At 45.3% G+C, this 17,760-nt stretch overlaps 1 protein-coding gene across 2 annotated transcripts in view; it reads right to left on the bottom strand.

Annotated features, from left to right (window-relative positions):
• DOCK11 (dedicator of cytokinesis 11) overlaps positions 1-17,760 on the bottom strand; it is a 73,442-nt gene that overhangs the window by 21,666 nt on the left and 34,016 nt on the right. For both annotated transcript variants that reach the window (XM_030448857.1, XM_030448858.1), the window contains exons 17-34: positions 17,556-17,740; positions 17,400-17,465; positions 17,144-17,236; positions 16,635-16,758; positions 15,797-15,918; positions 15,283-15,369; positions 14,301-14,390; positions 12,717-12,835; positions 10,438-10,507; positions 10,235-10,360; positions 9,611-9,682; positions 9,079-9,225; positions 8,515-8,598; positions 7,583-7,694; positions 4,140-4,318; positions 2,009-2,125; positions 1,341-1,416; positions 937-1,040 (exon numbers count right to left, since the gene is read on the bottom strand). In XM_030448857.1, the coding sequence (XP_030304717.1) occupies positions 937-1,040; positions 1,341-1,416; positions 2,009-2,125; positions 4,140-4,318; positions 7,583-7,694; positions 8,515-8,598; positions 9,079-9,225; positions 9,611-9,682; positions 10,235-10,360; positions 10,438-10,507; positions 12,717-12,835; positions 14,301-14,390; positions 15,283-15,369; positions 15,797-15,918; positions 16,635-16,758; positions 17,144-17,236; positions 17,400-17,465; positions 17,556-17,740 (1,973 nt within the window). The remainder of the gene's footprint in view (positions 1-936; positions 1,041-1,340; positions 1,417-2,008; positions 2,126-4,139; positions 4,319-7,582; positions 7,695-8,514; positions 8,599-9,078; positions 9,226-9,610; positions 9,683-10,234; positions 10,361-10,437; positions 10,508-12,716; positions 12,836-14,300; positions 14,391-15,282; positions 15,370-15,796; positions 15,919-16,634; positions 16,759-17,143; positions 17,237-17,399; positions 17,466-17,555; positions 17,741-17,760) is intronic.

The following is a 17,760-nucleotide window of genomic DNA, read 5'->3' as shown; positions in this document are numbered from 1 at the left end:
TTGCATTCCTAAGCAGGAAAGCTGTTTTCAGTGACTGAAAAATGTACCTTGAAGGACACAGAAAAGGCTGCCTGGCTATTTTGCCAGCCCTGACAGGCATTGCTGCCAGCCAGGTAAAGGACACATGCTCAGATTTCTGCTGAAAATGAACAGTTTGATAGTCAGGTGTTTGGCTGTACTTGGTCTTGCAGCTTTGTGATTCATGTGGGAGAACTTGAAAGGCCCTGCCTGTGCTAAGCATGTCAGGACACAGCCAGCAAGAGCCCAGATAATCTTTGCCTTGCTTGTTGTAAGGGCCAAAGTTCTGAAAGATGTATCAATAATTCATGTCAAGTGAAGACATCTGGAAAGCCAGGGGCTGGTTAGCACAAATACCTGATTTCCATGTGTGCAATCTGCCAACAAGGAGACTACACCCTGTCTGAATACTGGGGCCAGGGGTCTTTGTGTGTGACCATGGTCACCTTCTGCAAGTTTGGGGCTGTGGTGGTTAACCTGTGCTGACTTCCCTGCAAAAATGTCATCTTAAGTTAGCAATTATTGGCAATATCACATCGTGGTGCTTTGCCTTCCAACCATGTGCAAGAAACCAGTTCCCAGCACCACACACTGTTCAGATGCATCCACAGACAGGGAACATGCCTGCTTACAGGTAAGGGCACATTGGGAGCAGATATTTTCCCTGTGGATTTTTTCGTAGGTAACTAATTTGTCACCAGTTATATTTTTGGCTCAGAGATGTCTGAAGAGGAAAAGCATACCAGAATTGCAAGTCTGATCTCCTCTGTTAAACACAAATATGATTCCAAACAGAGATACTCATAAAGTGGCTTCTGAGAGCATTACTACAAGGAACATCTTCTCCCTCACCCTTATCTGAAACAGCCAACAGACTTGTGCAGTGAGCAGTGTTCTTTCTAACACCAGATACATTACATTTTCACCCTGATCGGGAGAACCAGTTGTCCCCTCTGAGTTCAGAGACCCTTTTGAGTCCTCTCGCTTCATTACATGGCCATTGGGAAGTGATGCTCCACAGGCTGAAAAAAAAAAAATAAAAATCAAACCCCACAGTTAACTTCTTTGTACTGGAACTCCTCAGAGCACCATGGAGATGGAGCAGAGGATGTGGTTCTGACAACACAGCTTGTCAAGGCCCTATGTTGAAAGCTGATTAATCTGGAAGAGACATCTGGGATGGCACCATATCCAGGGAAACAGACACAAGACCTTAGAGGCCTTTTGCAGATGTCTGTTTCAGGTCTTGCGTTTTGATTGTTTTCAATTAGCAACTGGTTACATTCAAAAAACAAAGGAAAAGGTAAACTTCTGAAATTTACCTGGATCTTTGTCTGCAATCAGGCTGGATCTATTTGAGGGTGATGCAAAATTGCACATGAATTCATCCCTGGATGCCTGTAAAGCAATATGAGGGGTTTTTTTTTTGTGACCAGCTGAAGATAACATCTACTCTCTTATAGAAGATAATAATGAAATAAGAAAAGCAAAAGAGAGCAGCTTTTAAAACACAGCAGACATCTATTTCCTTACTAACATAACAAAGAAGCAAATAACTTGTGGAGAAGTACAAGTGTAACAGAATATATTAAAGTCAGTCAAGCTTTTCCCTTCTGTTTTCCATCATCTGAGCTGACAATTTGAACTGTTTGTTTGAAATATCTTTTCCTGCTGTGCCCTGAACAAGGAAGAAAGTCTAGTCTGCCTGGGAACCACACACAGCCCTCAGGCAGGTGGGCAGCTTCCCAGAAAAGCTGCTGGAGTTGGAGGCTGAGTCCTGTTGCTGCAACTCATTGCACCATCTCACTGCACATCCTGTACAGAAACATGTTAAATGATAGGAGAAGGGCAGAGACGTTGTAAGGGAGAAGAAAACCACACTTATTTCTAAAGCTGAGCCTGGCTGCAGGGAGTGGAAGTTGCACAAGGGGTGCATGGGGAGAGGAGGACCCAGGAGGGGGACAAAGAGGCATTGCTGGGCTTTACTCACAGGGCTGGAGGCAGCCGAGCAGGAGTAGAGCGCTTCCCGGCTCGCCACGCGCTGCAGGTTCTCCAGGAGCAGCCCAAACAGTGGCAGGTAGAGCTGGGCTATTTTTGCCTGCTGGTTCTGATGAAGAGAGGCCCAAAAATGTAGGTGAAAGCCCAGTAAAAAACGGAGCAAAAACTCTTTGAGCCAAAACACACACACACATACACGGACACTGTATGATGCCTGAGGACATCCTGGCGTCTCAGCTCCGCTTCCAGGGCTGCCAGGTGAACATCACACACATCTAACACTGAGCTTGAGGCACTCAGGGAATTTGAGGGTTGAACAACATTCCTGGTCATACAGGATGTGTGGCAAACTAAATCCTGGATTTCATAACTCTTCACCAGGCACTTCACTCACATGGCTTGATTTTGAAGTGTAACACTCAGAACTAAAGAAACAAAAAACAGGTTTTCCTCCCCTTGTGCTCATATTGCTTCTAGTCAGAAACTGCCCACAGCAAATGCTTCTAATTAAAACAGTTTGTAGAAAGAGATTAATTTGGATTAAAACTGATACAGATCAAAAACGGGCTGGTTGAAGTCTTCTAAATGCAGGGCTCTGTTACACTCAATTCTTTCTTTGCTAAAAATTTATTACTGTGGACTTGTCAGAAAGGTGTAAAAAAAATATTCAAGATTTGCAAACTGAACGGCACATTTAGATCAATGCAAGAATTGTTTTTCTTCTGATTCAGTAATGCAAAAGATAAAAGAAGCCCTGAAAATGCTCATGGAATGAGAAAACCCTCTCTCAGCTACTGATTGAGCTGGGGTTTCCTTGGCTGGAGCAAGACTGCAATAGCCCCTGCTACACTCAGCCTGTCCTGCCTGTGACATCATTTTTTGCTCCCATTTCAGGACTCTGGCTGAGCATCCTGTCCTGGCTCCAGGGAGTTTCCTAGTCACATACAAAAATCCAGAGGGATAGTTTTAAGACAAGTTGTGTTTCTGAGGAGGCAGGAATTGTGCTGCATGCCAACGGGGCAAACAGCTCCTGAATTAGTGTACGGGGTTTCAAGCTCCCAGAAGAGCAGAATCAGCCTGCCTCTGAACCAGTCTTGGCAGGGAGCAAAGAAATCTCTCCTGAAATATCCAGTCTTGCATACCATGGGCTGCAGTTTTATTTCTAGGCTGTGTAAGTCTCCTCCTCCCTTCTCCTGTAGAAGAGAAGGGAGAGGAGAGGAGCTGGCTCTGGGTGTGTGACTGCAGGAGCCCAGGGCACACTTGGGTGTCACCCCTCCCACTCTTCATACCCAGGAGGCTATCCACATTCCCAGATAAAACTCAGGAATGCAGCACACTAGGAGCAATCTGAGGAACCAAGCTCTTTTTAGAGGTATGTTTTCAGCCTAGAGCAAGGACAGGCAGTGTCTGCAGGGCAGCTGAGCACTTCCAAGGACATACAGAATCATAGAATGGTTTGGGTTGGAAGGGACCTTAAAGATCATCAAGATCCAACCTCCTTGCATGGTCAGGGACACCTTTCATTACACCAGGTTGCATAAGGTTTCATCCAACCTGGCCTAGGTTGGATAGGTCAGCAGGAAGCAGTATCAAGAAAAAAAACAAGCCCATCTCCAGGCTCTTTCATCACTACCACATGCTGAGCCTCTGAGCAAAGAAAGCTGGAAAGTTACCCAGCAGAAATTCAGCTTCTCATGAGAATCCACAGATCCTCTTTGATTCTCTAATAAGTAAAACATGCAGATGACTTGTAATAGAGATCAGTCCTGTTTCCCAATTAGAGTATATTAATGCAGGATATTAATTTCAGCCCAAGACCAGAACAACATTGACGTTGCTTAATTTAAAAAAAAAAAAAAAAAATTCAAAAAATCTCTCAGGGCTTTTGTATCTAAATACTCAGCATAAATAAGAGTGCTGCAGTTAATTGACTGGATTGCTTGTGCTCCTAGATGATTTCTCAGAGCTATTAATGAAACGCCACAACTATCAGTTATTTCCAATAGTTCCCTAAAAAGTAAAGACAATACCCTTACCACACCATGCAAGATCTAAAATGCTGACACGTGTTTTTTGTAAAATTCAAGAACATCACATTTAGAAGCCAACAAAATATGCCTGACCTTGTGCTGGTATCTGCTGTCGAAGGCATGCTTGATCAAGAGATTTTTTAAGACTGAGATGGCTGTATATCTGATATCATAGTTGTCCTGCAAGGCAGCAGAGGCTTCTCTGAGAAGCATCCCCACCAGGAAATGGTGCCGACAATACTCATCGGTTAAACTGTATTCAAGATTCACATCTGAAAGAAACAGCAAAGCAATGGTTAAGGGAACTGTTCTGAGGATCTGTTCAGAGTAAGACATAATGGTCATGTAAGCCAAAACACTCCTCCAGCTTTGTTCCTCACTCTCTCTCCCAGAGCACACTGATCTTTTAACAAACCCTGAACTGATTATAGTTTTCTCCCCCACTGAGTGAAGATATATCCAAGAACCTGGCATCTTCCACTTCAAGCTGATCAGTAATCTCAGTCCTCACCATTTCAACAGCAGCTAAGAGGATTTCTGCAGTGTGATGCTTTGCAAAGCTTAGTGCTCTGAAGAGTGATCTGTAAAGTCAGAAACAGATAAATGGGGAAAGACTTACTGCCTGGGGGCTCTCACTTTGCTGCTGACTGGGGGTTTACCCTGTAAATCCCCAAACTACCCAGGCAGCAGAGATGCCAACTTCCACGGAGCAGCTATGAGGGTGCTAATGGGCAGTGGAGACAGTGTGTTTATCCCAGCCTCCCAGTCCTAACTATGTCATCTCTGCAGCTTTTTCCACATCCTCTGGGAAATCTGCATTCCTTCTAGGAGAGCAAAGGCAAACACTCCTGCTGAGATGAAAGATGAAAACAAGGACAAGGTGCCAGCTGACCACTACTGCATCTGCAGCAGTTTATACAGCTGGTCTTTCCAGCCCCACTTCAAGGATGAGGGAGCCAGGGCTTGCCAAACTGTGAGACTCCCTTAGCTTCCCATCAGCAGATACTGAACACAGCTCCTTAAAAGCTGGACTGACTACCAACAGAAAGGCAGCACAGTACCTATCACCTTGGTTAACTTAACAGGTATCCTGCATCTCATGTAAATTCAGGCTATACACTTATCAAAGGAGTGACTGCTACAAGGATAAGGCATTATTTTCACAGATTTGCCTGAATAATGCAGTGGAGAAGCCACAGAGACACAGATTTCAGTGCATGATGCATGTGCATTCAGGCTGCTGTGAATGACCTTGCCCTGACACCATTATCTCTTCCAGGCAACCCATAAGCCTAATCAAAGCCACAAAAGGGTCCATTTGATTGTTGCAGTTTGGCACGAAGCCTCCCAGAGGGACAACCCCAAAGCCCTGTGTGCTTTCCCCAAAGGGTGCAAATTCTGTGTGCTCAGCTCAGGCTTTTTGGGGTTTTTAGATTCCCACAGGTGTGAAAGTTTTTCTGTGGTAAGGCAAGGAGCTTACAGGCAGCTTGAAAAATCCCATCCAAAGCGTTCCTATACCTCTGCGGCTGCAAAATGGGTATTTTTAAGCTCACTGAGTCATAAGTGGCATTTACTGGTCTGTGAAAGTTTGATTCAGAGGTAAGAGAAAGTAATCTGGAGCATCATCTAGTTCTCATTGTTAGTCATGTTAACAAATGCCAAAGTGTCACACATCACAGTTATTTCATGGGTGGGATGCAAGCCAACTGATGGGAAGCTGTGTATTTAATTTGACGTTAGAGGATTCAGTGATCCCACTGGGCCTACCTACTGAACTGAACCATTCCACAGCAAATGAAAATGCATCTAATTCATGTGTGAAAATAAAAGGGACAAACAAAAAGACAGCAAATATAAACACAAACTTGGAGAAACAAGATAGTACATCATGTTCTAACATTACTCGTAAGGTTATTGTGTAACTCTTGGGTTCTTTGCTATCACAAGACTGCAAAAACAATCCTGTACTGCTGTTTGAGGAATGGCTTCAGGATTTGCTCTGGCTGATGACACACATGTCCCCAAGGAGAGGCAGCAAGGATGCAGACCAGCAACCAGCCTTATCAGTAGAGACATTGCAGGGAAACTTCTCCAAGATTTAACACTCAAACTCAACAGGATGTGGTCACAGGGATGTGCTCTGCCTGCAAGCCTGGTTTGCACCAGCTGCTGCTGAGGAAGTCCCACATTCCCAGGGGCTATTCTTCCTTTTATTTTTTCAGAAATCAAGTCATAGGAGGCTGGGTATATCTCCTTTCTTCATTAAAATAAGCTGAGGCACATCAGCAGAATATCTCCTCAGCAATGTGTAAATCATACCTCCCTTTCTCTTGAGCCCACTGCCCACAGTAATCATGAGTCTGCCCACAAAAACACACAAGTTTGCCATGCAGATGCAATGGACACATCTCTACCATGGCAGGCAGAGCAAAGGCACTTCTGGTACCTGAGGATAGGCTGCTCTGCTGTCAAGAGTTGGGGGTGAACAACAATTGCTACCTCTATTTTAAAATATATATTTTAAAAATAAAACATCAGCTGGTAGGTCCTAGTCACAGTAAAACAGGAAGAAAGTTGAGATGCTCTTGCAGCTTTTCAGCTGAACCATAGAATCACAGAATCACAGAATTGGCTGGGTTGGAAGGGACCTCAGAGATCATCAAGTCCAACCCTTGAACCACTACTGCTGCAGTTCCCAGCCCATGGCACTGAGTGCCACATCCAGTCTCTTTTTAAATATCTCCAGGGATGGAGAATCCACTACTTCCCTGGGCAGCCCATTCCAATGCCTGATCACCCTCTCCGGAAAGAAATTCTTTCTAATCTCCAACCTAAACCTCCCCTGGCACAACTTGAGACCCTGCCCTCTTGTCTTGCTGAGAGTTGCCTGGGAAAAGAGCCCAACCCCCCCCTGGCTCCAACCTCCTTTCAGGGAGTTGTAGAGAGTGATGAGGTCTCCCCTGAGCCTCCTCTTCTCCAACCTCAACACCCCCAGCTCCCTCAGCCTCTCCTCATAGGGTCTGTGCTCGAGTCCCTTCACCAGCCTAATTGCCTCCTTTGGACCTGCTCCAGCATCTCAATCTCCTTCCTAAACTGAGGGGCCCCGAACTGGACACAGGACTCAAGGTGTGGCCTCACCTGCGCTGAGTACAAGGGGCAACCATCACAAACGCAAAGGTGAATGTTACCAAAGAAAGATGTTTGTGTTATCATGCCACTAATGTGCAACAAGGAGGCACTGTGATTGTGTTTCTCTTTTTCTCAGCCACTTTTAGCAGTGCACGTTGTTACACTATGCCAGGCAAGCGGCCCGACTGATGTAAGGGTAAGAGATCAGCAGCTGGAGCAGAAAGCTCTGAGCTGTCAGAAACAGACAAAATAAAAGAACGGTTCTGCTACTTCTGACAGCAAAAAAAAGGATTTACAGGTCTTTTTTTTACGTGTGTTTTTTCACACGTATGGTTTTTCACATGTTTTTTACGTGTGTTTTTTACGTGTTTTTTTCACATGTATGTTTTTCATAGCCAGTCTCTTACCTTGAATTCTTTGAAGCTTGGGTTTGGAGAAGGTCATTGGTAAGTTCAGAGGAATGTAGTGCTCATGATTGCAAATGGTTTGAAGAAATTCAAACTTGTATTCAACCAGCAGCTGAGGAAGAAAAAGAACAAAATAAAAGACAAGCACAAACCAAGTTCTCAGTTTGTCTCACGTGCTACCACTTCAGTGTGTTTGTTGTATCAAATAGCATTTGATGAAATTCAGTTGTAACTGGGAAATTTCTTTTGTTTCCCCGAAGTGTCAATGCATTGTGGCTGTCACTTGGGACTTCTTTACCTTTTCATCCAGATTATCAACTGAACTCTCCTTTAGTTGTGACTCTTTACATCATTTTAAAGCTTAGCTGCATACAGACTCTCAGCCCTGGCAGAGATCTTCTGCAGGAAGAGTGTCTAAAAGGCCTCAAGGAGTCAGACAGAACAATCACCACAGAGCTGATGTAGATCTGTACAACTCTGATCTGTACAACTCTTGGATCATATCAAGCACAGATACAGCTTGGGTGAAGAATGGATTAAGAACACCCTGAGGGAAAGGCCTTGGGGTGTTAGTTGAGGAAAAGCTCAACATGAGCCAGCAACGTGCACTTGCAGCCCAGAAAGCCAACCATGTGCAGGGCTGCATCAAAAGGAGTGTGGCCAGCAAGTCACAGGGGGTGATTCTACCCCTCTACTCTGCTCTTCTGAGACCCCACAAACCACACTGTGTCCAGTCCTGCAGCCCCAACACAAGAAGGACATGGGCCTGTTGGAGTAAGTCCAGAAGAGAGTCATGAAGTCGATGAGGGAGTTGAAGCATCTCTTGTATGAACACAGGATGAGAGAGATGGGGTTGTTAAACTTGGAGAAGAGAGGAGAGGAGTTGTAATATGTACAACTGCAAACCAGCTTTCAAGAAACCTACAGCTCACCTTGGGATCTTTTGGGCTGAATCCAGAAATGTAATCATTTATCAAGTTAAAAACAAATCCTCTGTCCATAAAGGTCAAACAACGCTGGAGAAAAAAAAATAGCACTAGGTGATCAATCATGTAAAATAAAATCAATCATTCTAAATTATCTTCATACTGCTGTTCTGCCAGCAGACAGAACTGATCCTCTGGGCTGCTGCTGACTCCCCAAAACCTACTTGATATCATTTCTCTGAATTTATTTAGGTGACCTCACATAAGTCTCCAGTGGACAAGAGAAATATTTTAAACGAGTGCACATGTATTTCCTCTCAGGTTTTGAACAGTTACTAGACATGACTAAAACCATGGGAAAACATATATAGTATCACAGTCTCTCTAGGAAACCAGAAGTTTCTTTCCTAAGAAAGCTTATTTCCTCTGGAGTTTTCATCACTGAGGAAACCAAACAGGTGATAAACAAACCCATTTCTTTGCTTGATGCTTAGTTCTAATTGTTTTCTTTTGTTTTTCGTTTTTTTTTTTTCCTGACAATAGCCTGGGAAAAGGAAAGAAACTGCTGACCTTCAGGAAGTTAGCCAAGCTAAAGTTGACATTCCTGGACTCCTCGGGAATTTCATTGTAGCGAATGGTGACGTGGGGGATGATGGCGAGCAGCAGGGAATGCAGAGCGTGCTGGTAGGAATCAGGGAATCGCTGGGCTCTGGGCAGCTGGAAACACAGGAATGTTCTACACTCAGTGCTGCTGGGGACAACTGAGTGCAGGAACAAGGTCACTTTAGCATTTGGTTATGCTGTTTCCTAATAAAACACCGGCACAAAGAAAACAAAGACAACTGGAACTGCAGTAGCTGGCAACAGAAAAGGAGGCTTCAGGAGCCCTAAGGAGATCTGGTGTTTTTTAATTATTATTCAGAGTGTAAAGCAGAGTAAAGGCAAAAGTAAAGTGGGGAAAAAAAAAAAAAGAAAAAATCTCTCTAGATGTTCAGCTTGATAGGGCTTTTTTTAAATAAAGACTTATATAGGTTTTCAGAAAAACTTTTGGAGTGCAGTTTGTGAAAGCTCTGCAATGCAGCAGTGAACAAACTCATTTTACCTTGATTTTGTTTTCTTCCAGTAAGTACATTGCCATTGACTTCGCCAGTGCTTCAAAGAAAAACCACGAGTACTAGAATAAACAAAGAATACTATTATTTTTCTCTACACATTTGACTCAGTGATTCTGTGACTATGTGAGGAAGCAGCAGTGTGGGTGGGAGAACTCATTTTCAAATGCAAGCAAAGCTGTGCTTGCACAGATAGCTTGGCACGTGTGCCTTTGCTACCTCCAGAAACCCTGCCAGTCTTGGGGTGGACATAGTGCCATCCCCTGTGCACCCCAACACACCCTGCAAGAAACCAGCAGAGTCTGGGGTGCAAAGGATCAGAGAGGCAGAAACTCAGTCTGACTTAACTGAGTCACCCCTCATGTGTGGCCTGAAGAAAACAGATATAAGTGGCAAAATGAAAAGCCCTTTGCTGCATGCTGCCATGAACTTGCAGGTTCCCTGCAAGAATTCATCTCTGTTTTAAGGGGAAAAATGCAAAGATATGGATGCAAGGAGTTGCCCTGGTAGCTTTGATCCTGCAGTAGGTCGGGATGGGTGAACTGTTGGGCTTTATACCTGACCCCCTTTTTCACCCTTCCACCCTTGGCAGCCAAGTATTGCCAGTACTTCACCTTGAGTAGCTTGTTGATGGCTAGAAAATCTGCTGACTGCTTCAAGATTGTGGCCATGGAAAGGACCAGGATTTCATGGGTCATCTTCGCCTGTGTGGCACTGGGTTTCTCAGCTCGAAAGACGTACTGAGGGAAGAGGAACAGGGTCAGAGGTGTGCCTGATCCCAGCAGGGAGTTCTGCAGGCTGGAATGGCACGACTGACCTTTAGGAAGGAGCGCAAGTAGTGGTCCAGACCTTCTTCATGGCACTTGGACACGATGTGCAGAAGAACCCTGGGGAGAAATGGAGAAATGTGGTTCCTGTTCAGCACACAATGCAAGGACCAGTTTCTCCACCTCATGAAAGCAGGAACTACCTGTGTCTTATCCTGCTCAACACCCAAAGCCTCACTGCTGGCACAGCCTGGTTTGCAGAGAGCCAGTACTTGCAGGCTAAGAGCCCCTCACAGCCCCTGTGCCTCCACTGTCCTTGCCCCAGCACAGCCCCTCACAGCTGAGGTGCCCAGAGCTGCTTCTACACTTTGGTGCAGGACCAGGTGCCCTCCAGATCAGCCACCTTCAATGCCCAAGTCTCCCTGTGTGAGGAGCTGAAGAGGAACATCTCTCCGCAGGGGACACATTCTGTCCTTTGGCCTCTGTGCATGCCAGGATTAAAGTCTGCAACAACTTAAATTCATGTTGCAGTGGGCACTAAGCCACCTGAACAGCACTCAGATGTTAGGCAAGTCAAAACCAGAACCACTAAATTAATCTGCTCTGCACACAGTTCTCTTTGTATCTGTGAACAGGCTACATGGAGAGCAAGCCCAGTTTCCCCTCCTGTGCACACCACAGGTTCATCCCCACATCTTATCACATGTTAAATCTGCCCTCAGTGGGAGCCCTTTCCTAATGATGATGCCAGTGACAACTAACAGCTATGCTACCACACCAAGTCTGCAAAATGAGTACCCAAATTCCACACAATCTCTGATGAGAAGCACGGAAAAATTGTCTGTGCTTGTTATCCTGATGCCTCTCTGCACGTATTCATTCTGGAAGACACTTTTTGCTGAATTTCCATCATCTGTATCCTCCCTTGCTCCTTGGTACAAGCACTGTATTATTTTTGGGCTGTTGCCTTGCAGTTCACTGGGGACAGGCTGACCCTGGAGAACATGCCAGCCCTCTGGAAGCACTCCAGGCAGCTGATGAAGGCAGCAAGTGCCCAGTTTCCCCAGCCAACATTGGGGATTTACATTCCAGCTCCAGCCAGAGGGAACAAAAAAGCAGTGCACATTGTCACAGACCCCGCAGGCCAAACCACAGGGAGGAATTTACAAGCCATTTATCAGATAAAGTGGGTCCTAAATTCCACTCTGAAAGTCTGGATGAGAAAACAGAAACCTACTGACAAAATGGGAAGCATCAGGCCAAGCTTTTAAGAAAATCTCTAGAAGAGTAGGTGGGAGCTGGTCACCCAGCAGATAGTGAGGGTCACTTGTTCCCTTGTCCTCTGGTGATTCAAGACAAGTGGGGTTCCAGTGCTCTGCACAGGAAAAATCCCCACAACCTGCAGGTTCAGTGCTGTGACTGCCTTGGGCCACGTATCCCTGGGGGACCAGGGCTCAGCCTCTGACTTCTGGTTTCATGGGAGCGAGAAGCTTTTGGTACATGGTTGTACCATGGTAGGGTACCTCCTGGAATCAGAGAAAGATCTCCAGGATGGGGTGTCCCCAACATCCCTGCTGCACTGCAGCATTTCACAGAAGCAGAACCATGGGAGGAAGATGAATGTTTTAATGCATCTATGAGTTTAGGAGTGTCGTGGCCAGAACTAGACAAGAAAGGTGGTTTTGCACCTTTTGTTATCTTTGGGCCCTGCAGAAGCCTCATGCAGCAGAAACGTCCTGGGGGGAGCAGGCACTGGGTCGGTGCTGCCCTCTTGGGGCTGCAGGCACCGGAGTGAGCATCGAGTGAGCATCGAGTGAGCATCACAGCTCAAACCACAGCCCTCTGGTTGTACATTCACAGACAACACGGATGTGGAGGCCACTGCTACGGGGTAACACTCAGCACCAGGTGAATTTTAGCAGTTCTTCTGACACAGGGGAGTGGTGTGCAGGGATGATCCTCTGGGAAAACAGCATCTGCTGCCTGCAGCTGGGATGTCTGAGCATGTTGGAGCCTTTTGACACCCCAATAACTCATCTCCCAGAGCCATCCCCACCAGCAAACCCTTTTTCTTTTGAAAAACAAAAGTAGTAGCTTTAAAATACCACATTTACCCTTATGCAGCTCCCAGGACAAGGGCCCCACACTGCCCCATGCCACCCATCAGAAGTCAGCAGCTGGAGCTTCACAGCATGGGAGCAAGCAGCAGGGGACAGGCAATGCCATCACTTAGCACCTTGTACAGGGAAACCACACCCTGCTTTGCACTGTAGTTTGTGGCCTTGCATTTGTAACTGGAAAAAAAATGGGTGGTTTACCAGACACTCACATGGTGCAGTTGACAGCTACTTCATCTTCCTGGGTCACATTTGTAAGGACTCTAAATAGTTGTGTAAGAATTACAGGTAGAAACTGAATCATTACTTGGATCTCCATGGCGTGCAAACACTAAAACAAATGTTCAAAACACAGACAACTTTTAGTTCAACATTTTGCAGATGTAAAATATTTATAATCCACAGACATTTCTGTGGCAATAGGACAGGCAAATGCTTCAGGGTTGTGCCAGAGGACAGAACTTGGACTCATGGCAGTGTTTACTGCCTTCCTTCCAGCTGACAAATTGCAGCTGGATGCCTTCAGGGAGCTACATAAATCAACTCATGGCAGTATTAGTCCTCCTATCAGATGTTTCCAGGCAGATATGACTTAACTAGAGGTCATGTGCTATGATTGGACCCCAATAATCCAGAATTTAAGGCTGAAGTTATGTTCCCGACTCTTCTCATTATTACTTGCTGCAGTTTTTTTGAAGTGACTACGTTCCATTTTCAACAAATGCCTTTGGAGCATGGAAAACTGATGGCATAGCTTGCTATTGGAAATGGGATTTAAGTGACTTGGTGAAGGTCAAGATCATTTGGTGTATACACCTTCCCATCCACCTCAAAGAATCTCTTTTGCCTGAATCTTACAACACAACTCTAGGAAAGACAGGGCATTTCATTTTCAGTTTTCAAACCTCCAAACCTAAGGAAAGCTTCTCAAATCCACAAATTAACTTACATTACTGAAATTATTCAAGTATTGCTGGTAAGAAGCCCTTACTTGTGTCTGGCATGTAAATATTGCCCTGTCTGCAGGTCACAGCGAGGTCACTGTGGTTGGGCAGGGCTGGGACCTACCCAGCCTCTTGACAAAATGCTCACAACTAACAACTCTTCTTTTAATGCTTGGCTTCAAAACCTACCATTATTTCAAATTATTAAAGTATGCATAAATCATCTGAAATATGTCCAGTAACTTTGTGATGATAAATACCCCCTGGTGGAAGCTGTTGCTATGGCAGTGCTCTCAAAAACAGGTGGTATGGAAGGAAACAAGGACAGCAGACAGCCAAGAAACATATTCCCTGCAGAAGCCTTTGCTGGAGCTGCTCTGAGCCCCTTACTCGTGCTGCAGTGCTTGCCAAAAAGCTGGGTGTGTGTCAGAGGGCATCTGCAGCCAAATTCAACTAAAATTTAGCTGACTGATAATCTCGTAGATCTTTTTCAGCCTGAAAAAAAATCCTGTTTTGAATGGATAATCCTGAAAACAAGGAATTATGCTACAGTTTAAAAGGTCTGAATGAGATCTAGGGCAGTGGGGGAGGAGTGTGGGAGCCCACCAGGAGGGGGGTTTGCCACAAGCATGGCTGGGAGATGCTGAGCACTTGCTTTAACTGCTATTAAAAGCAGCTGGAAGCAGCACACAGTTGTGCCAGGATGCAAAAGTAAGGATACTGCAAAACTAAGGATACTGCACAATACACTGGTCCCAGCACTGCAGCAAAGGTGTGTTCCTACAGGGCAGGGCTCTGGGTATTTACTGATGGTTTGTAAAAACACAAAGCCCACTGGCAAGCACTGTTCACCTTTATGTATTTAACCAGCTCTCCTGGGACTTCCTTGGCTCCTGCCTGAACCAGCTGGCAGTACTGGAAGAATTTGTGCAAGTGCATGTCCTGGAAGAGAAGAAAAACAAGTTCAATGCAGCAGTCTCAATATTAGTCAGCCCCTACTCTGCAGTTTACACCCAAAAATCTGCTGGCATACCTGCTGCAGTGCCCCATGTCCCTAGCAAGCACCATGTCACTACCAGTGGCACTCTTCACATCTCCCAGGACTACAGTACTGCTCCCTTTCAAACTTACCCAGTCATCCTGCACTCAACCAATCTCAAGACCAAGCACTAAATGGTCAGCATGGTTAAAATTCTCCTGTGGTTGCATTACCCTGAGGCACAATCCCTGTCCAACACCGGGCTGGAGAAGCAGGAGCTCTCCTTTCCCCGTTGTGACTCTTTGAGACCATCTCAGCATCTGCCTCATCAACCTCCCACTGTCTGTCTGAGCCAGACCCTGCTCCCAGTCCTCATCCTCCCCCTCCAAGGTTAGGCTTAATTACTGAGTTATTTAACCCTGAAAAGCAACTGGGAATGTAATTTAGTGGGGAATAGAACTATTGCGCTCCTTCCAGTGCTAAACAGAACTTTCTACACCTAATAAACAGTCTAATATTTGAGGAAAACTCCCACTTCCACCAGTTCTCTCTTTTGCAACACAAGCAGCTCATTTACTTAAACTTTTCCTTGGTCCTTTCCATTACAGTGCAATTGGCCAAGAAAACAGCCTCTCCTCAGGCTCATTCACTCACACAATTCTCTCATCAAATCCAGACAAAGGAGCAGGGGCCTGCAAGTAATCCCAGAAGTATCTCAGAGCTGCTCTGCCAACACAGAGAAAGGGAAAAGTACCTCTTTCCCACAGCACCTACAGCACAGTAGCTGTAAAGACACAGCAATTGCTTCCTCTGCATTTGTGTTCAAAGTCTTTAGGACTGAGGTGCTCAACTTACCTGGGTGTAAACGGTCGAGTCCAGATGGATTCTGATTTTAAACAATGGCTTTGCTCCATCCACCCACTTTGCATCCACGCTGGGCTGCTGTGAACAGAGAGCATTCAAGAAATTTCAAGAACTGGGTTTCAGACTGCAGTGGGAGAGTGGCTTTGGCATCTGGTCAGAAGGTATGGGCTGGAGTGGAAGGACAGACTCAACCCCAGCATAAACACCTTTGACCTAACTGCAGCCCCATGCAGAGAACATGCACAGAGAGCACATTCCCATTCTCCTGCTCTACACCATGTGGAATGGCCCAGTCCAGCCTGCCACATATTCCCTGCAACCTATATCATGATAAAAAGTGGAATTAAAAGTGTCTTGACTCCCTTAAGCTTTGGGGGCTGCCCTGCAGTGGGGATCTCTCCAGCTGAGCAGAGCACCAACAGAAGCCCAGAACTTCCAGTGGTCCCAGAAGCTCAGCTTTTCTCTTCCCTTTATGTTTGAGTCCATTTTTATTTGGCTTCCTTACCCTTCGTGCCTCTGTGTCCCCAAGAGCCAGGTAGCCAGGTGGGAGGTTGGATGAAACCAGCAAATGCCGCTCCAGGGTGACAATCCTGCCATCCTTCAGCAACGGGATCCAAGCGTATCCCACTGTGGGGGCAACCAGTGACCAGAGTTGGCAGACACACAGCAATACATGTTTAGCTCAAGCTCCAAAAAGAGCCATATCTCACCCAAAAATCATCCAAAGATCAGACTTGAAGTTGTGCAAGCGGCTTCAATGAGGTCAGGATTGACCATGGCAGCCTTGTTAGAATATGTTTCAGCCTTGTTAAAATATGTTTTGCCTCATGACTTAGTGAGCAAAGTTCAGGGATAGCACAATCAAGATCAGGAGTGGGTCTGAGGGGCAGAAATTGAGCATGAGCCATGGTTGTGTACCATGATGAAGATCCTCAGGCCATCTGAAGCCTGGCTGAACAGAAGGGTTTCCAACCAGTAAGACCTAGGTGTGCCCACATGCCTCATGTTGGCAGGACCAGCCCCCAAGGCCCTGATCAGCTGTCAATTTTTTGTTGGTGATTTGACTGACAACATCCCTTTGATGCAAGCCAAGTCAGGAACACACAGCAATAGCTATCAGATAACAGCAAAAATCTGAACTTTTGTACACACTTTAAAACATTGTGTTTTATTCTAGTTTAGACTTATGAGGTTATTCTCAAAAAAAAAAAAAAAAAAAAAAAAAGAAAAAAAAGAAGGAAATTCAAGTAGGCTAGTATTTTAATATATTTTTTTTCATGTCACTACATGTTTTATTTGGGACTCTTGCACTCCAACAGAAATAGCAGAAGCAGTGAACATACCTTGAGTTTCAACGGTGTCCTGTTTTTTCGATGTTGCCTTTGTATTAATTTCACAGCTGACATGATAGAAGGTGAAAAGCAAATGATGCTTTTGATGGAGGTGAATTGGAAGCTCAATTTTAATCTAAAATGATATCATGATAGATAAGACTGTATTTTTAATTGTGGAGTAATATCTTAAGTTCTATTTTAATTCACAAATAATATGGCGTATGCAGTTACACAAAACACATTCTTGCCCATCTTAAATACCTCCTGGCTAATGTTTTCATCACATTTGCACATTACTTATTAATGAGGGTGTGTGATTGGAGTGCACAGAGCATGACAGTAAAGACAGCAGAGCACAAACTGGCAGAGTCTCTGGCTTTGCTGAGCACTTTTACTGAGGCAAACAGCTGGTGATTATTTTTACTTCACCCAGCCCAGGAAAAAGAGGTATCCTTAAAAGTCCCTTGGCTTTGTAGCATCCAGGAAAAATCTGCTGTTTCCCACTATTTCATTTTTACCTCATCGTAGAACTCTGGACTCTGGTTGTGATGCAGCACAGCAGCATAGGCATTTGTGGTCAGGAGATGGCCTCCAGGTTTGCCATATATACACTGGAAACACAAACAAAGAGCTGAATTCAGGGCTGCTGTGACCAAAAGTTAGCCAGCCACATTAAAACAGCAAGCATGGAAACTCTGAGCCTTCCTATTGTCCTGCTCAGCCCGGCCAGCACCAGCCAGAGAGCAAATGGCAGCCCCACTAATAGGTACCCACCTTTAATGGCCTGGCATCAGCTTCATCTGAATCCCTGAACTCCACACAGACAGCAATATTCCTTGCCTGAAATAGGGAGAACATGATGATCAGCAACTGCTACAGGTCAGCAGCATCACCTGACCTGTGGGTCATGCTGAGTCTGCCTGTGCTCACCTTTGCAAACACCTTCTGGTTCTCATACTTCAGATGCAAGGGGTAGACGTAGAGGTGGTTTTTGTAGACTGTGAAGGGGTAACAGTATTTTGCAACTTCTGGCACAAATTCCTCCACTTCGACTGCAATGTCCTCACAGCTCTTTTGAAAAGGCTTTATAGGAATATAAGAAGCTGTGACACAATCTAAAAGACACAGAAAGCTT

Source organism: Calypte anna, chromosome 4 (genome assembly GCF_003957555.1).
Source record: "Calypte anna isolate BGI_N300 chromosome 4, bCalAnn1_v1.p, whole genome shotgun sequence".
NCBI lineage: Eukaryota > Metazoa > Chordata > Aves > Apodiformes > Trochilidae > Calypte > Calypte anna.
The sequence above is the reverse complement of the archived record's forward strand: the minus strand, read 5'-3'. Positions and strand labels throughout refer to the sequence as shown.